This window comes from Ascidia mentula, chromosome 2 (genome assembly GCF_947561715.1).
Source record: "Ascidia mentula chromosome 2, kaAscMent1.1, whole genome shotgun sequence".
NCBI classification, from domain to species: domain Eukaryota; kingdom Metazoa; phylum Chordata; class Ascidiacea; order Phlebobranchia; family Ascidiidae; genus Ascidia; species Ascidia mentula.
The window spans coordinates 10,359,569-10,385,187 of record NC_138567.1 but is presented as its reverse complement, the minus strand read 5'-3'; the positions used below and the strand labels follow the sequence as shown (position 1 = coordinate 10,385,187).

General features: G+C 40.0%; 4 protein-coding genes across 5 annotated transcripts; 2 read left to right on the top strand and 2 right to left on the bottom strand.

Moving 5' to 3' along the window:
• The first annotated feature begins 1,363 nt into the window (after positions 1-1,363).
• Positions 1,364-4,786, top strand: LOC145888880 (uncharacterized). 2 transcript variants are annotated; one of them, XM_082979750.1, is made up of 8 exons: positions 1,364-1,494; positions 1,560-1,676; positions 1,758-1,923; positions 1,988-2,104; positions 2,164-2,380; positions 2,849-3,072; positions 3,612-3,788; positions 4,042-4,786. In XM_082979750.1, exons 1-8 carry the CDS (start codon positions 1,405-1,407, stop codon positions 4,257-4,259), a joined length of 1,326 nt encoding a protein of 441 aa, XP_082835876.1. In that variant the 5' UTR covers positions 1,364-1,404; the 3' UTR covers positions 4,260-4,786. The 2 variants fall into 2 exon arrangements, with proteins under 2 accessions (XP_082835876.1, XP_082835875.1); XM_082979749.1 differs by having other exon boundaries at positions 3,612-3,800.
• On the top strand, positions 4,774-25,225 carry LOC145890067 (protein dachsous-like). Its single transcript, XM_082981106.1, has 31 exons — positions 4,774-4,827; positions 4,891-5,058; positions 5,338-5,469; positions 5,556-5,717; positions 6,014-6,192; positions 6,468-6,780; positions 6,844-6,972; positions 7,188-7,243; positions 7,338-7,596; positions 7,658-7,879; positions 8,346-8,526; positions 17,075-17,437; positions 17,499-17,622; positions 17,690-17,768; positions 18,327-18,441; positions 18,704-18,954; positions 19,189-19,342; positions 19,646-19,782; positions 19,992-20,125; positions 20,662-20,862; positions 21,001-21,138; positions 21,281-21,360; positions 22,106-22,200; positions 22,333-22,500; positions 22,878-23,030; positions 23,139-23,219; positions 23,280-23,387; positions 23,451-23,602; positions 23,890-24,088; positions 24,422-24,697; positions 24,936-25,225. The coding sequence occupies exons 1-31, from the start codon at positions 4,774-4,776 to the stop codon at positions 25,215-25,217; spliced, it is 5,145 nt and encodes a 1,714-aa protein (XP_082837232.1). The 3' UTR covers positions 25,218-25,225.
• Positions 8,684-10,575, bottom strand: LOC145888882 (uncharacterized). The gene is made up of 3 exons (XM_082979753.1): positions 10,387-10,575; positions 9,619-10,141; positions 8,684-9,262 (listed from the first exon to the last, which is right to left on the bottom strand). Exons 1-3 carry the CDS (start codon positions 10,439-10,441, stop codon positions 8,932-8,934), a joined length of 909 nt encoding a protein of 302 aa, XP_082835879.1. The 5' UTR covers positions 10,442-10,575; the 3' UTR covers positions 8,684-8,931.
• On the bottom strand, positions 12,268-16,172 carry LOC145888883 (uncharacterized). The gene is made up of 5 exons (XM_082979754.1): positions 16,027-16,172; positions 15,523-15,684; positions 14,796-14,972; positions 13,599-13,842; positions 12,268-12,668 (listed from the first exon to the last, which is right to left on the bottom strand). Exons 1-5 carry the CDS (start codon positions 16,088-16,090, stop codon positions 12,452-12,454), a joined length of 864 nt encoding a protein of 287 aa, XP_082835880.1. The 5' UTR covers positions 16,091-16,172; the 3' UTR covers positions 12,268-12,451.
• Positions 25,226-25,619: the final 394 nt, after the last annotated feature.

Sequence of the window (25,619 nt, the reverse complement as noted above, 5' to 3'; positions counted from 1 at the left end):
TAATGACAGGTGAGGTTGTCTCTTATTATACGAGTCGTGGATGTCAACGACAACCCTCCAAGGTTCACAAATCTCCCCGCTTCCATTCGTATAAGCGAATCGACTGAGATTGGAGAGACAATATTTTTAGTAGAAACTGAAGATAACGATATAAACGAGAACGCTATCGTCACCCTTCGACTGCCCAAGGTAGAAAAAATATTCTGGCATCTTTGGAAGTACGTTTTATTCGATAAAGTTTAAGACATTTTTAACAGGAAAACGCATTCTTTGATATAACAACATCTGGGTATTCCGGATCAGTTTTTCTCAAAAAGAAACTTGACTACGATATGTTGAGTGTGCATGACTACTCTTTCGAAATTACAGCAGAGGTGGGAAATTAAAAGCAAAATACAATTGCAATAAACGAAAAAAAAATGTATTGATTCCCTTTGCAGAACACCGAAACCCTGCCAAAGCTTAATACAACTTCAGTTCTGAAAGTTACTGTATTTGACGCAGATGACAGAACACCTAAATTCGAAAACCATGTGTATAAAAGCCGAGTGACGGAAACTGCAGGGCCCCAGGTGAAGTTGACTATTTTGGCACATTACCAGCACTTTACGGAAAGTTTTTTGTTTTAACCAGGGTACTCTTTTAAACCAGCCGATTGAAGTTAACAGAGACATAAGAGCATTTGACCAAGATCTCTCTATCAACTCGCTCATAAGTTTCTCGATATTAAATGAAACAGGTGGAAAATTTGTCCTGCATTAAATGGTTTTGTAATCGGAGTTGTGGTTTTACATATTTTATCTGAACTGATAATGATAACTTAAAAATTGGATTATATTATATTTCTATTTGTTCAAACGGGAATTTCCCTAGTTTTGGGGTAGGCCCCTGTTTTACTGCAATAAAGTAAAACAGCGACGTCATTGATTAGTTTGCTGTTATAGATTGGCCTAAACATTGTCACGCTGCGTTTTCTTGCTAATCTATGCTAAAGTATGACTTCGCTGCAAAGGCAATGTTAAACTTTAACGTGGTCAAAGTTAAAGCAGGTATTTGTACAGATAATTTTAAATTGAGGAAATGATAGTAAGTTACATGATTAGTCATCAAAATTATTGTGACCAACTGAGCGACCGTATAAGTGAGATGAGATGTTTAAATAATTTGGTTAGTTGTCAATTAGGTATAGAAGCAGTTTCTGCAATTCTGACATAGCTTAAACTGAAAGTTTGTTGTGTAACTCTTGGAATTGTTGTGATATTAATGTGCAAATAAGGAATATTTACCTGTATTTGTAATACTACTTCTAAAATGCAATTTGTACCTGAAAAATCAGCACATAAATGTAACATGCTCCATTTCAGTTGATTTTTATACGACTTTTATATCTGATTTGTAAATAAAATGTCTGCACCAAACCAGACTGCCTATGTTTCCCGGTCATTTGGCTCCTTTCATTCTTCCAACATAGATGTGCAATTGCAAGCTGCAGAGGTGAGACATTTGATTACTTTTTACCTCTCAAAGGTGGGCTACAATCTAAAAATTTAAATATATAGACAGATGAGTACGTTCCACCTGATTTCCCTGTGGAATTGCCAGATTTTCAAAACTACAAGACTAATACTCCTCAGTTTGGCAGGACAATGAAAGAAAGGCATTTTCTTTTGGATAATGTAAGTTTAAATAAAAAATAAGGAATTTGTACATCTTTATATATATATATCTTTTAACAAGGTTTCTCCTTAATTTTATAGGCCTTTACCTTTCTGAATCATGGTGCTTTCGGTGCTGTACTCAAAGAAGCTTTAAAGGTTGCCCAGGATGTTCAGTGCTATGTTGAAAGAGAACCCGTAAAATTCATTGACAGGGAACTGTTTCCACAGATTGTACACACTCAATACAGACTAGCAAAATTTATAGGTAGATCTCTCATAGAATTGTACATGGTGACTGTAACATTATTGAACTTTTTATGATCTTGCAGGTTGCAAGCCCACTGATTTTGTGATGACTGAAAATGCTACTGTCGGAACCAATTCTGTTTTAAACAGTTTGGAATTAAATGATCAAAGTGTTATTTATCATTTAAACACTGTGTATGGTAAGAATAATAACAAAGTATTTTAGCAATTTGGCCTTGTTCTACTTTTGTTGATGTAGGTGCTGTAAAGAAATCCCTGAGTAAGGTTTGTGCAACGACCGGTGCAAAAGTACAGGTGGAAGCCCTGCAGTTTCCTCTCGAAACAACAGAAGCAGTGGTAGAGCTGGTGGAAAGAACTTTGAAACCCGGCACAGCACTTGCATTGTTCAGCCACATACCTAGCAACATGCCTTTTGTATTGCCTGTCAGGAAGTTAGTTGAAATATGCCATGAAAGGTAAAGTGATGAATGAATTTTGTAATTTGGTGTGTTGGTTTGGTGTGAATCAGTGAATGCATCAATATTCATTGCCAAAACCTACTATGTGTTGATTATTTGATGTAACTTTTTTATTCTGTGAACCACATACAAACTACCCAGGAGGAGTTTTTATCTGGCAGTGTAAATATGTCCAATCACACTGTGAAATCATACTACAACAGTAATAGTGTTTTACACACAGAAAACGAATAACGTTACAAGCCCAAAAAATATTAAATATTTGGATTAATAACTTGCCTGCTTTTTTTGCAAAACAATTGACTGGTTTAACCTTAAAAATAAACTGGTGGAATTGAGGTCCACAAATAATTATGCTTAAACTTTAGCAGTTGCCCTTTTGTTGTTGTAGCAATTGAAACTTTTATCTTTTAAGCAAACTTGCCTGTATATTTTCCACTTTATGTGACAGCAATTCTTCTTCAGAAATGTTCCTATTTTGATTGATGGCGCCCATGCCCTTGGCTCCGTGGATTTGAACCTATCTGAGTTGGGCGCCGACTACTATGTGTTAAACACACACAAATGGTTCTGCTCGCCCAAAGGATGCGCGGCACTGTACGTAAAACCTGAACACCAGAAAAACATCGGTGCACTTAGTGTGTCCCACGGATTTAAAAGTGGTTTCCATTCGGAGCATACGTTTACTGGTAAATATTAATAATGTTGCTCGAATTTGGGCAGGATTTTTTGAACACATGTAATTGTTGTACAAAATAAAGACTTACAAATCCGCTTAAATGCCAATAATTGTGGTTCTCGCGAGCGACGCAATTTAAAAAAGATTAACGCCACTTGCGACAGTTTTCAATCGCGAAAGGATGGCTTAACTTGTCAATTACCTCCATTTTTCTTCGTTAAAATTTTCACCCGACGCCCTTGGACACCCGAAACAACGCACAAGGGCGTCGCGACGCTTTGAGAACCATACCCTATATTTGGATCATGAATATCTATAGTAGGCAAGGCATATTTCTTTTGAAAATGTTATAATCAAATACTGGTAGTTGTCTATATTTCTACAATCTATAATGTTTGTGGTCTGTGATGTTTCATTGGGGAAAACCCAATTTGTTTCCAGAAAATCAAAAACACAATTTTTTGTCTTTAAATGAGATTTCTTCGAATTAATGAAAGATTTTAGCGTAGGTGTAGCTTATTGTACTTTAATCAATATTTTTCTGTGCAGGTCTTAGAGACTTTTCGTCCATTCTGGGGCTTCAGTGTTGCCTAAACTTCTTTAATGCCGTTGGTCCCGATGTCATACGAGCCCAAATCCGCAGCCTAATGCTCGTCGCTGTGCAGCTTTTAACAACAGCCTGGAAATCCCGTACTCTTGCCCCTGTGGAAACGCACGACAAGGACGGTGTCTCTACTTGTGCGTTTTATTTATACCTTTATTACACTTGACAACATACATCATCCTTAAAAATAAAGAAATACAAATTTAAATAACGTTAACATACTGCATTGTAACATGCAGTGAAAATTTTTAAGTACCAACAACATAAAAAGTTTTTTTTACACTTTTCAGTCAACGTACAAAGTTTGCCGTATTTTTCACGATTGCAAGTAGTTCAAACCACTCAATTAACTTCATCCGATTCTACCCAATGTAGGCTCCATGTCGTGCGTGGCTCTGCCATCTAGATTTTACGAAGGACGAGATGTAAAATACGAAGACGCCGAATTGATACAAAATCGGCTTTTCCACGAACATCGTATCGAGATCCCGATGAAAGCAATCCAGGGCGTCCTTTATGCCCGCATATCTGTGCATATCCACAACGAACTGAACGATTACCAGAAACTGGTCGATGCTGTGGCGTGTTTATAAGTGAATGTCTTTGTGGTGTATAAGATGTTGCCGGTTGACCTTTGCATATTTTTTGTTTTTATGTACATATCTTATCGTATGCAAAAGTGTTACACGCTTGATCTCTTGACTCAGATCTGTGTCTGATTCAGCTCGGCTGCAAGGCCTTGGCTACGATGTCAGTGAATCTATTGTATGTTATGATCACTTTTCTGAAGTCTTTTACCGTTTCATTCCAATATGACAAAAAGTCTTTTACCGTTTCATTCCAATATTGATATGTGTTTTGATGCAATTTTTGTAGTGATCATGACATTTATTGCTTTTTTACGGAGGTCGAATGTTGCAATTAAATTAAAAATCGTAAAAAACATGACAAGTTTGCGTTTAGGGAGATACCCACGTTTACTAACGCAGTAAAACGTTTCCACTTACATTCTCTTCTGTTTTCTACTTTCATGGCATGCATGCTTTTTCGTCTGTTTCAGAATATTACGACCACTTTGCGATTGACAACACAACTGCAGTGGTTACCATGGTGAAATCAATGGACCGTGAATCTTCAAACTCAGTATCGCTGTTAGTTAAGGCAAGCAAATTCATTTTGTTGATATCAGTGATAATAGTGTGCCATAATTCGTGAATTTTGCAGGCGTCGCAAGTGGATGATGAAGAGAAATTTGACGTGTGTCTATTGGTCGTTGAGATTGATGACGTAAATGACAATCGTCCAATCGCAACGCTCGAATCTTTCCACGTCACCCTTGATGAAAACTCTGCACCTGGAACATACGTCACCCGAATAACCGCAACAGATCCTGTAAGCGGAGCTATGTGTAATTTTCCTTGTGGCAATATTGCCTTGCTAGAGAAATTGAGAATAATATTGCTGTTTGACACATCATTGATAAATACTGCTTGAATATTTTTATTTATTTTGGTGTACACAGTACAGGTTGTTATCAATCGGTTTCGCATATATCTTATCAATCGGTCTACAGTCATTCATTTATTAGTTACTATTACACATTCATGCATTAGGAAATCCACTGACAATAGTAACGTTTGCGTTTTACGTAACTATTATGTTGACCCACAGGATGCAGCGACAGAGTTTGAATACTTTCTAATTCCAAATGACACAATTTCTATCAAACAAATCACAGGAGAAATAGTTGTTGCCAATAACTCTCGACTGGATGCAGAAAAATTTGGTCAAATGACGTTTCAGGTGAGAATATAGGAACTAGCAGACACAACAAACTGACGGTAATAAGTTATTTTATCTTTCTCAGTTTGCTTAATTGTTTTTGACAGGTTTACGTAAAGGAACGGAACACACTGGAACATCAAATAAGCGAAATGCAAATTCTCACTGTAAGCATTAGGGATGTTAATGACCACTCGCCCAAGTTTACTGTCAAAACAGTCTCTATTGTCGTTAAAGAAAATGCAACATCTGGAGGAGTAATTACAAAGGTGGCGTTTTTAATTGTCGTTGTTTGCTTTCTCAATACATATTGTTGACTTTGGTAAAACCTTCATTTTCAAAGCTCTCAGGTTAAATCTTTTGGGGAAACAAAAAGGAATGCTAGTATTTATTTATTATTTTTGAGCATTAGAACTTTGCAATTTCAACTTTCTATTGCACTGGTACACCAGCGCCATATTATCAAGTAAAATAATGTAAATGTTAAGCGTTTCTTACATTCTGTCAGCGTTAATTGTGACGTAATGTATGTCACAATATACTTGAATTGGTGACATTTCTTCAGCTTAACGCCACGGATAAAGACCGAGACGAAAGAAACAATGTTATCACCTTTTCCATTCATGGGGGTGAAGGACTGTTTGACGTTTCTGATCTTGGACAAGTGATTCTTGTTGGTGACCCCGACGCTGAACTCAGTCAATCACACAACTTACTTGTTGTGGCATCGGATCCTCAAGAAAGGTTACTGCAATTAGAGTACTTAGTTGCCTTGGCCCGCGTTTCCCCGTTGGACGATTCCATTTGACTGCTAAAACATAAATGTAAGTAGTAAGCATTAAATTCTGGTGGGTCAGGATATTTTTGAAGAGAAAAGGGGTGCCCAGGCCAAAACGATTTCGAACCGCGAGATTAAACTATAATGATGATCAACCTTTTCCGTACATTGGTAATATACATATAGCAAAACTCATTTTTATTAGCAATTTTTGAGGCACAATAATATTTATTGAACTAAGGCGGGACTTTTGCCTGGTCGAAGTGACGGTTGATGACGTCAACGACAACGCACCCGTCTTCGAAAAAAGTTTATACAAAGCAAAAGTGAGCAGATTGGCTCTTCCTGGCACCACTGTGATGGCATTACACGCCATAGACCCGGATATCTCTAGTAAACTGTCGTACAAATTGATCGACGAAGACAGCAATGGATTATTGCCATTTGAAGTGGTTGATGAAGGTGTTTGGGTCGAGATTCGAACCCGCGATGTTTTGTCTACAGATCTCCGAAACGAGCACATATTTAGGGTTGAAGCTTCTGATGGTGAAAAGGTGAGTTATGCGCTACGAGATAAACAACTTATATGTACTGAAGTAAAAATGTTGCTGCTCCAGGCAACCGCTGTACAAGTCCGTGTGACGGTTGTGGAACCACGTGTTAGCTCACCGAGATTCAACGCAACACAATTTTATTTTGATATTGATGAAAACCTTCCGCCAAACTCCACTGTTGGAACTGTACAAGTAAGGAATCTGCTCATTCCTTTGGTGCTATTATTTTTTTCCTGGAAAAATTTGTTAAATTTTAAGTGTTTCTTGAAGTTGTAATGTGGTAATAAAAGACGAGTATAGCTCTGCTCTAAAAATGACTTATCCCGCAATGACTAGTGCTCAAGTAATCTATAGAAAGCCTCCTGCAGAACTTTAACAACTACCGCTAATTTATAATAATATTGCAGGCTTTCGATCCTGGGTACAACGACAGCATCTTATACGAATTTTGCCGCGACGAAAGGTTCGGATTTACCTATTTCCTATTTCAGTAGAACCTATTTCAGAAATATATTTGGTGCTAATTTGTGAAACAATCTTACCTCATGTGTCTGTAGCCATTTTCAACTCGATCAAACCTCGGGGACAATTTACACAACGAAATCGCTTGATCGTGAAAATATGACGTCACATTCACTTTGCATTTTCGCCCAAGTCGGTTCACCTTCCAGGGGTTATCAATATTCACGTCCCGCATATGTTAGAGTAACTGTACGTGACCTCAACGACAACGCCCCAAAATTTATTCGCTCCAATTGGCTCGATCGGTGGCACGTGATGGAAGAAACCAATGGTGATGCCGTGGTAGTGCTAAAGGTAATTATATTTTTTGTTTCTCCGCTTTTACTAGACAATTTATATTATGGTTATATTTTAGACCAGCGACCAAGACAGTTTGAAGACCAACATAACTTTTTATTTGGCTGATGATTTCAGTGGAACATTTAGTCTTGGATTACGAACCGGAATTCTGAGAGTTTCGCGTCGGATTGACCTTGACAAACCCGACGAACCTCTCTCGTACAATCTAAGTGTAAAAGCGGTTGATGTCACCAATCACAATCTATTTGATGAGGCTCAAATTACTGTTGTAATTGACGTAAGTAAAGTTTGTTGTTCCAAAAACCCAGCAAAATAAGCTGTGCAGAAAGTGCCACAGTTTCGACCTGCTGAGTCTAATAATGCAGAGCTGTTGCGTTAGTAGTAGTCTTCTGACAGCTATTATGTCAATGCTACATACGATGTTTCTGTACAAAAACGTTTCGCCAGCATTGTTGCTGTGGCAGATGAAAAACGTGCCTAACTCTGCGAGGTATACCTCTATTGCGTTACGTTTGGCCAGTCATGGACAAATGCAACATAATATTGCAAAGAAAACGGCCATACAGTACAACATATTTGTAAACTTGTTTGTTTCTCTCACACGTCGATTGCGAGTTAATATTTCGCATAAAGTTTTCAAACGCACAATCTTGTAAAACCTTTTTTATTACTATATTCATTTAACCAATGATCGGCGTTTATAAATACTCTGTCATGCAAGCTTACATAGTTTTCGAATTTAGGACGTAAACGACAACCTTCCGGAATTCACCCAATCCGTGTTTGTCGTCGAAATCCCTGAAGACAAGTCAGTCGACTCGGTTGTTTTTACACTGAACGCAACTGATGCAGATCGCTCGCCGGAAAACAAGATTGCATTTTTTCACATGGAAAGCGAGTACTTCAGTGTCGACCAATACACAGGTAAGTGGTAGGCTTTGCTCTGTGTTCAAACAGGGATTTACTTGCCTCTGTATTGACTGTCAACAAAGTAAACAAGACCAATGGGCCTACATGTGTAGAAGCAAAAATTTTATGATTCTAGTTGTAGTGACGTAATAATTCCACAAAAGCAAACGTTTGTTTTCGAGTTACGTGCATATATTTGTCGTAGAAATGCAGCGACCAACAAAGTGCAACAAGCTGCTAAATGGCACTAGTACAGTATAAAACGGCAAGGGAACGAAATAACGTATTTCGTTTATTTTGTTCTGGGGCCATTTATTTTTACCCGTATTACAATCAATTAATTGTTTCTGGATCCTCATTCCGTGTCCTGTAAGCACCTTGTTTGAAATGTCATCTGATAAGTGCGTTCACTAATTGAACCTAAATTGGGTTTTCGTGTGGCGGGGGGTCTGCGGTGACCACAGTATGGTAGTCTGGTGGCATGTGATCGGGTTCTGGCGACGGTGAACCCTGCGAAGACGTCCCCGGAACGTCTGGGTCTTCTTCTGGGCTCAGATCAAGGGCCAGGTTGTCTGACCCTTCTTTTGATTGTATGACGTCGACAGTGACGTCAAAAGTTTTGGCGACGACAGGTTTTTTCGTCACGTGATTTTGATGATTTTGAGTGAGCTCCACACCGATAACTCCCGAGCATGCCGGATGCTTGGCAAGGAACATTTGTCTGTGGTCTGGATGTTGGTTTAAGTGCGTTCTGTACAGCAATAATAGAGATCATGGTTTCGATATTTTCTGCATTACGTAAGAACTGAAAGAACGATGATATTTTACCAGTTGCAAACCTTTACTAATTAATTCATGCGATTCTATGATTGTAATGTTTATGAGGCGCGTTTTATACTCTTGTAATATCACCGACTTTCCTATCGTGATTGGGATAAAGCGTTTACATACTTCAATATGCGCAGGCAATAATGTAATATGCATCGCGCAGGATCTAAATGCGTTCATCCGGTCATCTTGGACAGCATGACACATCCCACGCATTATCTCATCCTACTCTGTTAATTGCACCCTCGCTTAACCATGTTAACTTACACCTTTCCTTACTTGTTGTAAACGTAGTAGAAAATGAGTCCAAATGCGAGGATAGCAATCATCATGCAGACAGCTGACAACCAAACCGTCAAGTGATGATTTCCGTGGTGTTCGTTGCCATGATGTGTTTCATTGCCATGACCTGTCCCATTGCCATGATCTGTCCCATTGCCATGGTACGTGTCGTTGCCATGGTCTGTCCCGTCGCCATGGTCCATCCCATTGCTATGGTTCGTGTCGTTGCCATGGTCTGTCCCATTGCTATGGTCTGTCCCATTGCCATGGTACGTGTCGTTTCCATGCTGTGTCATATTTCCGTGGATAGTTGCATTGTCGTGTGATGCCGAGTTGATAGTTGGAGCATGGGCGTCATGTACCGTTGTGTTAAAACTGGTTGCACTTGTTCCAGTGTGGTTCAACGTCACGTTGCTGTGCTGGAATGTGAACGTGCCAGTTTCAGTCGACGGAAGGTGGCTTGAAGTAACCGTGACGTTGGTCGCGGCTGTGGTGTTGGTGTTTGCGGCGACTAAGAAAGCTATGATAAAACATAACGGTTATGCGTCATTAATATTTACAACTTGTTTAGGGGGCTGTTCAATTTTTATATGTGTGTTTTATACGCCGAAACTGTACGACAAATTAATGCGTTGGGCGCAAAGCGACTAATCGTTTTGACACATACCGACAAATGATTGTGATTACAAAGCATAAACTTCCAAATTTTTGCTCGCCGCTAAACACAAACTGTAAACAGGAATCTGTATTGTAAACACCACTTACCAGCTTGTGTCACGATGACAGCTGCTAACAGATAGGACAGCGTATCGGACAGCATGTTGTCTGTATCCTTTCCACCCTATTGCATCAATAACAGGAAGGTCGTCGTCCCGTTCTTCGTTAAAATCTTTGCAAAGTCATGATACAAATCTTTTCGTGTGCATAAAGTGCGAAACCTACTTTCGCTGATGGTTTCTTTGGTTTAAATCACAAAAAAATCACAATGCTGCACATATTCCGCGCACACCATTGCATACAATATATTTTCATTTTTTTTCCGAATTGTCGCTCTGGGTTATACCTGGTCTTGTGCAGCCACGTCTGTGACGCATATCACGAAGCAATATTTCACCGATTACAAAACTTTCCGGCTTTCTATCATTTTGGACACCTGTATAGCTTGGCTTCTATACTTGCCGCCGTTTAGTCTGTGTGCTCGATGTATTACAACTATTTCAATGCAAATAGTGCGTTATGTTGCGACATGCAAGCATGGTACTTAAATCGTGCGGTGATCAACAGCAAGTATTGCTTTAAGTTTGGTTTTCCACGCCAACCAAGAACCTTGCAACAATGGTCTCGCTATCACTTGTAAATTCACGTCTTAAACCATTTGAACAACCGCAGTTAAACGCTGGGCTTCGTTCGACCTTTGCAACAACTTTCGTTTCAACGATTTTAATCACAATCCTGATTTAGATGGCGCAACTTGGTAGTGTCTGAAAACTAATTTATGCGACATGCTGCATGGTCGTGCATAGATTTCTGAGCATGCATTGCCGTTAATACGACTTACTGCGGTTGCTATGTTGCAAGCCATCATTTGACTTATCTGAAGTCAAAGCGTGTGTGGTTTAGGTTATAGATTTCACTTCAACAATACGATTTAGCTGCCTGATTTTCCCAAGCTTTAAATGCTATAGCATAGATAGTGTTGTAATATTACTTCTAAACTTCATTTCCTTACACGTAGCCGCAACCTGTTTACCAGCAGACTTTTTTTACCTCTTTACAACCATTCCAGTGTCGTCAACCAGCTAAGCGCAATTTCACACCCCGCTGCCTCGTGTAACCGCATAGTTTAATTTAAACTCCCAAAGCCCGCATCATCGCCGCTACCCTATCCCGACTATTCGACGTACACAGGCACGCTTTAAGCTTCAGTGACGCAGCGCAGATCACTATAATCGGCCATCAATTCGGCATAACTTGGTGACAGATAACGGGGTCGGCCTGGCGCAGCTACTGTCATCCGGGAAGCCTGAAGCGGCGTCATTTGTTGAGCTGAGTCACCCCGCGCCCGACAAAGTACATAAATGTTCTTTTCTCTGAGACTGCGCTATATGGTGACATAATGTTGTTTATTTCAGTCGACTATACGCTAAGATTTGCAAGGCATGCAAATACTCAGCTTAAAGTGGCGTTATTTAGCACACTTATTATACGCTGGATTTGTTGGTTGGTGTTGAAATAGACGTTTGGAACATTTACCAAGACTAAAAGCTAATTGTCATGATAGTGCGATAAATATTTCCGCAACATAACATATAGAGGCTTACTGTGACTCATATTAACAAACTGTATTTTTTTAGTTACTAAGAGAAATGTAGGTGAATGTCGAGACAGTTAATTGCTGATGCGCTTGATAGTTACGTTGTGCAGGTCTGAATATCTACCGAAACGTTAAAGTCAATGAATATTTTTTTTATCGCTTTGAATAAATCATTTTCCTTGTTTTGTGTTTTCATGCATGTTGGCAGGAATCAAACGCGCCTTGTTGCCTTCGTGTTTTGTGTACATTCCCTTTTTCAACTTCAAAACTTTTGCACGCACTCACAGGTAAAGTAAGCTTGTTTGCAAATAAACCACTGCAAGTTGCACCGAGATAGAAAACAATTTGTACCGTTCACTAACGCAGAAAGTTCTTCGTGACAACCGTTGACTAAAATACGTCGATTTTCCTTCGACGAAAGTCGCCTTGAAAACTTCACCACGATCCGTCTCCCTACCACTGCCACCACGTGGCTGCCATGAAACAAGGGCATACACCCCTTAACGGCGCTTGTGTTCACCGAACAGCAACCATCATGAACGCCTGCTGCACGTTTCGTCGAAACTCGGGCGGATCTAAAGTGTCATCAAATGCGTGGCTGTTTCCCTGGTCGGTTATGGATTGTGACACGTAATCTTTTCCAGAGACGTAGTTGAAGTCCACAGTACCGTCTGTCTCGTACTTCTGTCGAGTGCTCGTCGACTCTTGGTCTTTTAAACCGATTCTGCGTTTTCTGCAATGAAAAGTAAGCTTTAGTTTTTGCGCCTATCTTTTCTTCCGAATGTGCTTCTGGCTGGGTGAATTTTAGACAGTTTCAGTTTGTAAATTTTTATTAACAAAATTGCTTTTATCAAGATTGTGTAAGTTTTAAATTGGTTTTGTCACCACGCTTCTGTCGCCCTTTGCATGAAAACAACGTGCAACACCATATGATGTCATTATTATTTTTTGCTCTGACGCATATTTGTCCGAGGCAGACAAGATTTGAGCAACATGTCCGGAGTTGGAGCCAGCGAGCCTGTATTTACGCCCCAACCAATTTCCTGTTATTTTTCCATTTTCGCATCGTTCCCTGACAAGTGACGTCACTGCCTTCGCCGATTGCAACAATTCATATAATTTTGGAAAGAGTGAACTAAGTTTGCCCACAACGTGCATTTGTCATCCCCGCATGGTACATTTCGACATTCCATGCAACGTAATGTGTCGTGCAGTCGAACGATTGATGGATTTCGAATGGATGCATTGGATGAAACCTCGGGCCAAATTATACCAGCTAACGTTTGCTGTTCACGCTCCGCCTTTTTCTGCGAACGCGAGCGACCCTTGGAGATGTAACATGGCACAGTGATGTTGTTTATTTGTTAAATGACCGATTTCTAACTACTAATTGCTTCCGAAGTGACGAAACAGACATATGTTGGAATCATGTTACATGCCAGAATGATTCCTTGTTTTTTTGTCGCTCGGTTCTTGTTATAATCGCTTGGCCGACTGATGACGTGGGACTTCCTAACTCTTTTTAATGGTGCAAATTGCGACAGCCAGAATCAATCCTACCACTGATTTCTACCGTTTTTAATCGATCGGCCACTCATACCTAACTTTGCATACTTAAATACTTAATATACTGCATGGCTTATAACTCTAAGGGAACTTTTACCTGCAAAACATGCAGCACGCCAGTAGCAAGGTTGCCAAAATTGCCCCTCCCACTGCTCCGGCAAGTGCCGCGACCCACTCCGTTGATGACGTCACATTTCCTTTGTCGTTTTCCTCTGTAGAAGTGAAATTTGGTTTAGGTGGTAAAGTTTTTCGGTTTGGGTGGTAAAGTTCTTCGTTGGGTGCCGATGTGTTGTTCGAGTTGACTGCACCGTCGTTAAGAATGGTCGCTGCTGTTGTAGTCACTGAATGATGAATTTTCGTTAGATGATATGTAACGTCAGTTATGTGAATGGACTCTACAGCGTAAATAATGTTTGGTAATTTTATGGTAAAAGTCAGGATTTATTATCACAAAGTTTTGGTGCAAATATAAGCACTTCCGTTGTTGTTATTTTTACATACTATCCCTTTTAACCATTTGTATCTTGGATTCTTTTGGTCGTTTCTTAATAAAAATTGTGGAATTGATAATCGTTGTGCGGTGTGTCGATAATTGGGTATAACAATCTACTTTGTCGTTTCTGACAATTTTTAGTTCTTTGGAGGCTTAATGGGATGTTTCCGGCTAGTGTTTTTCCTAATATAGAGATTAAGGTCATTTACCAGCAATGCTGCATAAATTTGTTTGATTTTAGAACGGTCGTGACTTGGCGAATTTTCCGCTACCCGAAGTATTATTGCCTCCTTTGGTGGGGCGCCCAAAATGGCCCCTTTCCAATCCTCGACGGGAACGAACGTGCGCGCTATGCTCGGTTTTTGCGCACATGTATCGCTCTCAATCGAACGCAACAGGAAGATGAGTCGACTAGTCGTGACGCGACTGTTTTGTGACGTCACAAAACTGATAAAACTGGGGAAGGTTGATTTGAATTTAGGACGATTTTTTCGGTCAGGTTGTTTTTTTTCAATTTATACTTAGGTGATGTCATTGGAACCACTATTTGGGTTGTTAATGTGCAGACACAATTATATTGGTGCAATAGTTAATTTACGTTTTCGTGCGTCAGCGAATTTGCATGGACCATGTTTTCCGAGAACGAACTGCAAAATTCGCGAAAACGTTGATGTGACGTCGGGTCGCCGGAGATTCAGCGGGCGGGATCGTGATTGGGTTTGCCAAGGCCGATGTCGAATTTTGTCCAATCTCATCCCACCATACGCGTTTAATAGCTTTGCAATATTTTATGCCTCTTACCTTCATATCTTCTGCATCTCCTGTACTTGTTAAACAGCGACGATCCTGGGTGCTGTTCGACGATACAGAACGGCTCGTTGTCGAATCGGACGGGGTCGCTCATACAAACGTTGTAGCGCACCCTGTTGTATGTAGCGGGTAAAATACACGGCCTGCCGTCGACAGCCAGAATTGGTTCTGCATGGCAAAAATATATGCGGTTAGGTACTGTGAAAAAAGACATCAGACTTTTTGGAATAAGTTTGTGTAACGCTAGACGAAACGTGTTCGACACAGGAAGCGCGTTTCCTGGAGTTTCGAATGACCCGTGCCATGTGTGATGCCCCCCAATACACCTCATATGAAGTGCTGGTTGATATTTCACGGAAATTCTTGTCTGAAGTGGTTGCTCTGATGTGCGGCGCGTTTTGTTATATCCTATATGATGTGGGTATATTACAGATTTTTGTGGCAAAAACAATCCCCAAAGGCACATACTGCTCGTTATACGGAATATATTTAGATACAGAAATAGCGGGACATATTTTTAGAACTTTAAGAAAAAATGAACGTATGTGATATATTATTGCTTTTGTTGCAAAATCTCTACGACCCTTTTCCCCGCTTTGTGTAACACATTCATTCGGTTACCATATTAACTTTCTAAATTTTTACTGTACTTTATCACGCAAAGGTTAAATCCAAATCAACGTTCACTGATGTAAATCCCTCACAAGAAATAAAATACCTGCGTGGTGGCGACAGGGTTCTCCACAGTAATCCCAATGGACTCCCCGTCTCAAACTCATGGTTTCGTTGCGATCGTCGAGCCAACAGTATTTATTCCCTGACTTGGGGGAGACCAAGCAAAGAGATTGACATGTAAATCCCAGCTGAGTACATATCTCACCTTTCAAATGGAAAAAAACGTGATTAATCTTTTTTGTTTTAAACTAGAATTTCGTTCAGAAACTAACACTCCTTCCTATACTGTAGTAATTGTGATGGTTGAACTCAGAACCACATTACATAGTTGCATGTTGGAGGTTATGCGATCAAAAGTGTAGCATATGTAATTATCCATCCGTTAAAGATGCAACGAAAACTTTTTGCTCAAAATTTAAATTCAAAAGTTAAATTCATTGAATTATGCGTAGTTCTGAAATTAAAATGTGTTCAATGGTTTGTTTGCTAATTTAGATACACTGCTACGCCTGTCTGCTGGTTGAGTATACGTAAATCAATTGCTTACCTCGTGCGGTGTGTGCGTAGACGAATATTACAACGAATATCACGATGGCTTGCACATCCATCATAACGGTGTTTACATCCACAAACGGTTATTGGAAAAAGTTATACAAAAGTTAAATTCACAAAACTACGAAACACGTACCAAGCTGCTCGCTGCAAAACAAAACACCCGGTTCGTATACGCCAGAACATATTCCCTAACACACAAGCATAGTTGGCCCTATTAACCCCCATCTTTCACCACAGCAATACACGCGCGTCATAACTCTGAAATGCAAATGCCGCCCATCGGGCTGTGAGCGGACATTAAATTAATGCGAAGTGGACGGTTCATTGGAAGCCTTCATCCACGGCATGACAACAATTACATCGGAGTTCGTGTCGCGTCGCACCAAGTTTGGATGCGCACGTCTGTTGTGTGCGCGGGCATGCAGAGGCAGCGTGGCTTACCGCCCAATAGCTTTGCCCTAAAATAAACGTTCGCGCGCAGTGACGACTCTGCGACCCAGCATGCCTCAAGTCCTGTAATGTGTAGGTTTGAGGGGCAAATTTATTTCGGTATTATCCCAGGACAAAAGCATGATTAACGCAACGGAGACTTCCAAACCGGATCAAGATCTTTAAAATGCCCTGGGTAATATTGCGATACTCTAGAGAAAAAATCCACTCGAAAAAATGTCTCCTGGCCAAACATTATTGGCATTCGGCCATAGATGGGATCAAACAAATTCCCCCGTTTGAACTACGTAGCGGGTCGTGTCAATTAATTAGTTATGTTAACAAAACCGTGACGGACGGAGGTGATGCCGTGACGTCAGGAGACGGATTTATGTCACGTGACAAGCAGTTTATCACACCGTTTTGGCTCCAGTCATCTCTCAGTGACCTTTACACTCGTGAGATAAGCGTGTGCAGTAACCCATTGTTTTCCCCAAACTGTATTTTCGGACTTGCTTGAATTAGTTGACAAAAAATTAGCCTAAATGGTAGCCTTCCTTTCGGTATTACTTTCCTTCTAAACCAGTCATTTTTGCTTTGTGCATATATAGGCGAAATTCTTCTACAAAGAAAACTCAACTATGACCAACCGGAAGTCCATCGTGAACTGAACGCAACCATATGGCTGACTGACATCTTCACTTCCTCCTATTCCAAGAACACCAGTATCGTGACGTCGACAGCCACCGTCACATTTTTAGTGCGTGACGTCAACGACAATGCGCCTATATTTCGTCACGTGACTGCATATACGGAAAGCGGAGTAAACATGACGTCACAAGACCGCGAACCGGTGACGTTGTACACGCTTGAGATCCCGGAGGCCACTCCGGTCGGGAATTTGGGAGTGAAGGTGTCAGCGGAAGACGAAGATTCGGAAGCTAACGGTGAAATTTACTACCACGCATTCTCCGGTAAAATCTATGTTTGATATTTACCAGCTTCCGGTAAAAATGTGGCATTATTTTTTTCAAGATGTCCTTATGGTGGGAGACGATGGGTTTCTTATTCTCTTGCGTCCTTTGGATTACGAGTCGGATACCAGCGATTTGTGGATCGAAGTTGTCGCCACCGACATGGGAAGTCCAACTTATACTAGGTGTGTGTAGAAACCAACTGCCGTTTACATTTTCCCTTCTGAACTTAACCGTTAAAACTTTTTGCAGTAAAACCCTGATCTTATTACGAGTTGTAAATACGAACGACAACCCGCCGGACTGCAATCACACGGAGTTTAACTTTTCAGTAAGGCTATTTGCATTCTCATTATATATACATATATTTATAATACTGTATGGTTTTAATGTTATACAATTATAGCAACAGTTGTATTGGCCCAAAACTGTAAAAAGTTGCATCAGCATTTACAAAAGCCTATGCGTATACTTGTTTTGTTAACTTTCCCTTGTGATGGATATCGTGATTTGAGTGATTCCAACTTGGTGTAGATTAATGACGTTCAATCTACGTTAATATCTCCCGTTTATGCGTAAAAACATTTTATTCACGTAATAGAAAGACTCGGCCATGCGCTATTTTGTAAACCGAGCTGTGAAATTGCGCAAGCCTCGACCTCGTCACCCAGACGTTGTCGCATAGATGAAGACATATATGGAGTTACAACGGCGCAGAGATGAAGCAAATTGTTACATATGTTGGTTGTTGTTGGTGCCAAACGCGAATAATTTGTTTTCGATTACTCGACCTCGTCTGTCCGCCCTAGATATCGCACAACGTGACCAAATTCACGATATTCTTCTATTACACATCGCCATATTCATCGAATTGTCGCTAATCGTGCAGGTTCGCGCCGATAGAAGGGATAATCCTACGTATATCGGTTTGTTGGCGTGTTCTGACTTGGACGGCGATGAACTTTCGTACAATGTGGCAAACCATGGAACAGGTCACACTAGAGGTACTTTATGTGCGAAATCACACAGATGGCCCCTGCAAAACCCAATAAAAAATTACTTTTCTTTAAAAGATTATTCGGAAACGTGTTGTTCAATTATATTTCAATTTTAGCAAATAATATTTTAATGTAGTTTTCCGCGTTATATAAATGCATTGCTTAATAATGACGAGTGATTATTGTTTCGCGAATGTGCGATACATATCCACTTTTAAGGCAATAGTCGGTCATGTTGTAAGCCCGAAATAATATCCATTTTTCTTAGTCAACGATTTTGGGGAATTCTTGTACTCGGGAAAAGCCTCCATTGACCCCAGTTCCGGCCTCCTCGCCGTCAGCAATTACACTGACTTGGGGCAAATGCGTTTCATCTGTGTTGTTTCTGACGGCCGTCACTCCACAAACGTCACCGTCAATGTCGAAATTTCTCCGAACAATGACCCCACTCGGTTTTCGAAGAATCTCTATGACGTAACAGTACCAGAGGATTTGCCACCACGTGGCGTTGTCGCAAAGGTATAGCTCGAGAAATTAGCGTTCGTCCATACACATTTTTTCTTGAATTAACATTACTAAACCAAAATACCTGTAAAACATTGCACCGTATCTATAGCAAATAAAAGTTTGTGTACTTTAAATCCCCTGTTTTCTTTATGGCCAACAAAGACCCAGTAACAGATTTTCTAACAATTCCTGCCTTATCTGTGGTATAATATAATGTATCTCACATAATGTCATATTCATGTCCAGTTGGAAACTACAGAGAGAGGTTTGATAAAACCTCGCAACGCATCATCGTTGTTTGAAATAGAGTCGAGCGCAGGAGAGTTACGTTTAAAAGCCGGAGAAAGCCTCGATTATGAAGCAACAACAGCGTACAACTTGTTATTGGAGTTGCTGTCAGGTGCCCACATTATGCTGCGTTTTTAATAGTTTGTCGTGTAATGCAGGCACGTGAATCAAATTTGATTGCGTGTCACGGAATGCAAATTAAGCGCTTGAAATTTCACGAAAAAGACAGTCTTTCGTGCTCAGTAATTCCTTTTATGAAGTGCGCTTCACATAATGGTGCGATCTGATAACGTAAATGCCCAAAGGTGAATAAATTACAAAATGTCACAGAAAAGATACGTTGCATCACAGAAAATTTACGAAGTAGCTGCACTGGCATCTCGCGTTCATTGCGCGATAATCGTGCATTTTTTAGGAAACGAAACGACTTCGACGGCTTTCGTTCGAATTGAAGTTACAGATGTCAATGACAATTCGCCACGCTTTTTGAAAAATGTGTACGAAGTCGCTTTGGAGGAAAATACATCATCAGCTGGTCAACATGTATTGCAGGTGTTTGACTGCCATTGATTTTTCTACATTGTCTTGTCTGAACAATATATATGTCTGAATATCTAAATTTAATACGAACCATCAGTTTTTGTCTTTTTTTATTGAGACCATCTATTACAATTTTCAAAAATTGTTAAAAAAGATCACGCAAATTTATTTTCTGAAAAAAAGAAACAATATGAAACACGAAAACTTTGTTATTCCTTGAGGTGTCCGCGGAAGATCTTGACGTAAACGATGTGATCACGTATTCCATCGACACCAAACTGTTGAAGATCGACCAAACAAGCGGGGAAGTTACCTCAATGGAACCTTTCGATCGGGAGGAACGTTCGTCATACAAGTAATACATTTACATACACATGTACCAAAGGGTTGCTATCAGCATAACTTCATAATGGCATGCGTTGGCAAGATTTCCTCAATCACAAAAATGACCAGTCATGACTCTTGTTATCTTGTGCCATGTCTATGTTTGTCATTAAAATAAGCGGTGCGATGCCAATTGTTGTTTGTTGTGGTGGGCTGCAACTATTTACTGGTTATTTATTTGTACTTTAGCTTGTAAGATTTGCTATTTTGTAACGCTATAACATCTAGGAACTATTAGTATATGGAATGCTCGAGCCCCGATTTTGTTAGATTTTTTTAGTTAGAAAAAAAGTTAGAAAAAAAAAGTTTGTTAGTTAGAAAAAAGTTAGATTTTTTCCTTTTTTTATTTTTTAATTGAAATTTTTACTTTAACCATCGTATCTGTTTCAATAGTTTTTCACAAGGTTATAAAATTCGGATCCTAACTTTTTCTTATCCAAGAAAATCGCTGTGCTTGTAAGACTCAATACCTATCATATTAATTCCCCCATCTTAAATTTTTCTTAGTTTTACTGTGTGGGCGAGCGACGGAATTCACAACGACAGCGCCACCTTGCGAGTCACAATTACCGACTTAAACGACAACGCACCTAAGTTTGACCGAAGAAATGTGAGCTTGGAAGTTGTAGAGAGTGACTTGCCTCGTGTAATATTCACCGCGTCAGCTATCGATGACGACATGGGAACGAACGGAATATCCTGGTACAGGTACCTAACCCTCATACATACAAAAAATCATAACTATGGGCGTGACTTACTTTTGATATCTTAATGTTGAAACAGATTTTCCAACGCAATTATTAAATTTCCCTGAATTTATGTCAGTAAGAAACATATTTCTTTAAGATTGCGTCAAAGCATGGAGCTGTTTCGTATCGACTGGTTAAGCGGACAACTTTTTATGAGGGACGGTGCCGCTTTACCCGCGTATGACGTCACTATTGAAGTTCGCGATCTGGCCAATACCTTGTCCACCCAACCGACGTAAATATTCTTAGTTTGGATATAAAATGCAATCAAAGCTTAAAATGTTTGATGTATTTACCTTGACGTATTCGTTGTTCAGTTTCGTAAAAATATATTCTGTTTGTTAGTATAAAGATTTTCTCATTATTTTGGCTATTAGAATGGGGGCCGCTGATGATGTCATGGTGCTTCACGTCACTTTGCCAGAACTAGTACCTGTTGATAGAGCGAATCCAGTCGGTAAGTTAATGCATTGGTAAATGGCATTATTTTGACACGACGCTTGGACTAGCCTGTGATTTTACATTACAGAAATCACCACGCAACCATTTACCGCCACCTACCCCTCATTTACAATCAGCAACACTGAGGCCCCAAACGACAGCACCCAAAATTTGTTGACAACGCCTCGTTTTTCTTCAAACTTTACCACTACCCCATTGCCCGAAACTACACATATTTATAGAAATGACGTTAATAAGTCCACGACGTTTTCTACTCACGGAGAAAGTACAACAATTGACGTTACAACAATAGCCTTAACTACAACCCAACAGACGCACACTAGCAAACCTGCGCTTACAGCTTCTTCTACCATGAGTTTAACAACCACCGCCACTAAAGCTACGGTTGCGGCCTCCACAGCGCCACCTACCAGTTATAAAAAAAATTTGGACTCGACTACATTTCCCCTTGAGTCAACAACTGCGCCAGCTATCGTTGCTGTTTCCAAGCGCGATTACGAGTCAACAGTGGGTATATCTACCGTTGGGTTAAAAGGGGTCACAGATAAAACAACGTTACCAGTGTGGAGTATTACTGCACCTTACACCACTTTTCCATCAGGCGAGTGACAGAATTGAATGACAAAATCCTTGCAAAAGATCATGTCTCAAATTTTAGTGCTTGGTGCATATCACTTTAGCTACTATTTGTACTTTCTTCCGTACAATCAACGCGGCATAAACTTGTATTTTGTGTTCAGCAACCACACGACGCCATGACACGGCGACGCACACAATTCGTGCAGAAAACATGGGCACAAAGTTCACCCATCATGCGTATCATGTCGATATTGAGGTAACTGAAAAAATACTTAGTTTCTGAACAACTATCCGTTTTTTATACCATTTAAATGTTGTCTATACGTTTTCTTATCTTCAGGTTGATGTAATTCGTGTTGTGATTCGTAAACAATGCTTTCGTTTTAAGAAAATGATAGCTCCCAATAACGTTGTCCTGGTGATGGAAGTAACCAATCAACGCCCCGATGCTGTGTTCTCCATCGTGACGTCAACCGAGGATTTGTTTGGATTTAAATCTTTCCGTTCGAGTGAGCTTCTCACCAAAGGGTACTTAAGAGAGAAAGCCAGTTATAAGGTACTGATATTCCTGTGGTATATCGCCAGGTTGCTTTGGGGAAACATATGTTTACTATAAATGCAACAAGAAGAATTCGTTTACTGCATACTCTGGGCTTGATCTTAATAACTGAAACTTACAGCATTAGGGACCGAAATTTTTATTTCAAAATTCTTCCGTCTTTCATAAACTGCGTCTTGAATTATCTTTTATTTTTTTGACGTTCACGCAATGGATATGTAAAGTTTTCATTGTCACTTGCTGTATTAAAAAATTAAGACACATTTTTTTTAAGACAGACACTAAAAAAAATTGAAAAAATAATTAAGACAAACACAAATAAAAAATTAATTAAGTTAATTGTTATGTAACACATTTTTTCCCAATATATGCAGATACTGGTACAGGTCGAGAACTTATGCAGTCCCGGTGAAATCGACAAAGCTACTGTGATAATCAACACGAGCTATCCTACAATTTCACGAAAAAGAAACTCTATTGACCTTTCCTTCTCCCTACTCCAACCCGTTGAACATTTAATTGTTGCAGTAAGTTTGTTTGTTATTCGTAGCGGTATTTGTATTTAAATTACATATCCCAGTGGTTCGCTTTGTTAAAAAGTTTAACATCCGTTATAACTGCTCTTGTTTTTACAGAACTTCTTTCATCCCATAAGCAGCATCACCAATGTTCAAGTAAAGAATCTGCCACGCTCCACCTCCACATTTCCCATCCGGGTCGGTTTTTAACTAAGCGCCAGTTGTATTTTCTTGTCTTTTAATCTATTAATTGTACAGGTACAGTTGGTTGGCCCGTCTCAAACGGGCCTCAACCTTTACGTGCACATTCCTCAAAAGCGGCACATCTTCTACGCCAACCATTACGCTTCAAAAGGTTTGCCATTGGTGAGCAATTTTATTCCCACAAAAAATTTTCATCCTTGAGACAGTGTGCAAATCGGTTTGTAGACTCATGCAGCTAATTTGTTCAACGCTTGTCTGGGAAAGGCAGGAAGGAAATTGGAGGTAAAAGTACTAAATAGCAGTGTGGCGTCGGGAATATTAACGCTATATGGCGTCAACGAACAACATGAAATTCTCACTGGACAAGTTGTAGTTGGGTAAGTAAAGTTTCTTTTCATTCTACGGGGATGCTAAGGAAATACTGGTGTTTGGTAATGACCCAAACTGAGCTTAAAAGTTTTGCTGTTAGCTTGGGTTGCACAGAGGCCGAACCTTAAGGGTTGTTTTGACATTTTATTACCACACGAAACATAATGTAAACGTTTTCAGTGTCTCATAAAACGCAAAATCTACAGGTACAGCCAAGCATGCTGTTAGTATAAATGTTAATTGTTTTTCCCCGTATACCTCCGGTTGGGTCATGCTACGCACTAATCCTTTGTAGAATCCTGAAAGACAACTGCGCGGGTCTGTTGAATTCAACAGGAATAACCGCATTCAGTTTGTCTGAGCTCAGCGACGTCAGAAAAACAGAGGAAAATACCCTGTACCTCGTGATCCCTCTTGTCATCGTCAGCTCTTGTCTCTTCATTTCCGTGACAACCGCAATCTGTTACCTCGTGTACAAGCGAGCAAAAAAATCGGTAATTTTGTGGCGCGTTGGTCGTAATGTCTTTGCCTTTGATGATATTGTATACCGGCCAGATGCGGGGAATTTATTACGCTTTTGCTGGCTGAGGTTAATAATGTGAAATTTTACTGCCATTGTGTCTAAATATAACGTTTGTGATATGATTTGACGGTAGACTTTTTGTATGCTAGTACGTTACTTGATGAGTGACAGTGACAGTGACATAACCATTCTAATGAAACTCAAAATTTTGCATTGCATTTTGAATTGAGCAAATTTGTAATTTCAGTTCAATTAGAAACAAGCTAATTAATATTTACAATAAAAGACTAAACTCTCTACCCAGGCCGAAAACGACTCGTTGAAAACGAACTTGACCCCGAAACAGCCGACGTGTTTGTTTCTGGATAACTCCCTACAACGTCACACCAATACGGACTCCGACCTCGACGACAGCTCCAGTACCATATCCCGACCAGTCCCCAAACGAATAAAACGTCATTTCGAAACGGCCAATTGTCAGCGAGGAAAAAGTGACAGAACAAGTCCAGTGGAAAGGAAGCTGGAGCACCGAACTTGTATACCAGCAATGAGGACGTTCAAGCAGGCGCCCAAACGAAGGGTAATAAACATTTATATTTGTTTGCAATGCCTCGTTGTTGCGCAGTGTTGGCGTGATTGGCTGGTTGTTTGCAAAACCTGAATCGATAGCATTACACATGGTTGGCCGGTTTTTAAGAGGCAACATACGTGAATAAATATTTATATTTACGGCTTGAGTGGCGGTGACGTCAAACTTTTATATCCCGAAACCGCCGTTGCGTGAAATTCCACATTTTCTCAGCTATTGTGCTTTTCAGTGTAAGCTACCGACGGAAGCAAGTCCAAACACTTGTCAGTTAGAAGGCCAGGTCTTGGCAAACCAAACTGTTGTCAACACTTGCAACCAAGTGAAAGGAGATGCAACTCCTCATGACTGTTCTGTGAACAAATCCAACGGGATATCTGATTTTTCGTCAAAGGAAATTCTGACCGATCGTCCGCCGACTTACGAACCAGCACCTGTCACAAACGTTGACTCCATATTTGTGGATTGCGACATCGAGGCTTTGACTTTGCCGGAACGTTCCACACCGTTTTAAAGATTCTACTTTAATTACGATAGCTGACCAACACGCTTGCCTATTTTAAAGTGCACTACACATGTTCTTTTATACTGGGTTGGAATTTTGTTTATTTGGCAGTGCAAAACCAATCTGTTTGTTTTGTGTGGTTGATACACCTATAAGTTGCGTACATGACAATAGTGGGATTAAAGCGTCAACCAAGCACGGTACAAAATCCTTGTTCATTGCTGATTTCTTATGTTGTATTTGTGTCATGTATGTAAATTGTACATTGTGTTGTGTGTTTCAGTTTATGCGACCATGCTGGGTTTGAAATCAAGTACAGCTCTTAATGTCCTGTTGCTGAAATATGAACTTCAAACTCGGAACACAGTGTATTGAAATACTGTCGTAGCAAGCAATAATAAACAGAATATG

Bases quoted from the DNA above. Each gene is read 5' to 3' on its own strand.
- LOC145888880 (XM_082979749.1), top strand. From the start codon at position 1,405: ATGTCTGCACCAAACCAGACTGCCTATGTTTCCCGGTCATTTGGCTCC. The intron at 1,495-1,559 runs GTGAGACATTTG...TTAAATATATAG, and splicing joins TGCAATTGCAAGCTGCAGAG to ACAGATGAGTACGTTCCACC. The intron at 2,381-2,848 runs GTAAAGTGATGA...ATTCTTCTTCAG, and splicing joins GTTGAAATATGCCATGAAAG to AAATGTTCCTATTTTGATTG.
- LOC145890067 (XM_082981106.1), top strand. From the start codon at position 4,774: ATGGTGAAATCAATGGACCGTGAATCTTCAAACTCAGTATCGCTGTTA. The intron at 20,863-21,000 runs GTACCTAACCCT...TATTTCTTTAAG, and splicing joins AACGGAATATCCTGGTACAG to ATTGCGTCAAAGCATGGAGC. The intron at 22,201-22,332 runs GTAACTGAAAAA...TTTCGTTTTAAG, and splicing joins CGTATCATGTCGATATTGAG to AAAATGATAGCTCCCAATAA.
- LOC145888882 (XM_082979753.1), bottom strand. From the start codon at position 10,441: ATGCTGTCCGATACGCTGTCCTATCTGTTAGCAGCTGTCATCGTGACA. The intron at 10,142-10,386 runs GTAAGTGGTGTT...GTTTTATCATAG, and splicing joins TGTCATCGTGACACAAGCTG to CTTTCTTAGTCGCCGCAAAC. The intron at 9,263-9,618 runs GTAAGGAAAGGT...ATTGCTGTACAG, and splicing joins TTCTACTACGTTTACAACAA to AACGCACTTAAACCAACATC.
- LOC145888883 (XM_082979754.1), bottom strand. From the start codon at position 16,090: ATGATGGATGTGCAAGCCATCGTGATATTCGTTGTAATATTCGTCTAC. The intron at 14,973-15,522 runs GTATTTTATTTC...TTTGCCATGCAG, and splicing joins ACCCTGTCGCCACCACGCAG to AACCAATTCTGGCTGTCGAC. The intron at 12,669-13,598 runs GTAAAAGTTCCC...TTTTCATTGCAG, and splicing joins GCGTGCTGCATGTTTTGCAG to AAAACGCAGAATCGGTTTAA.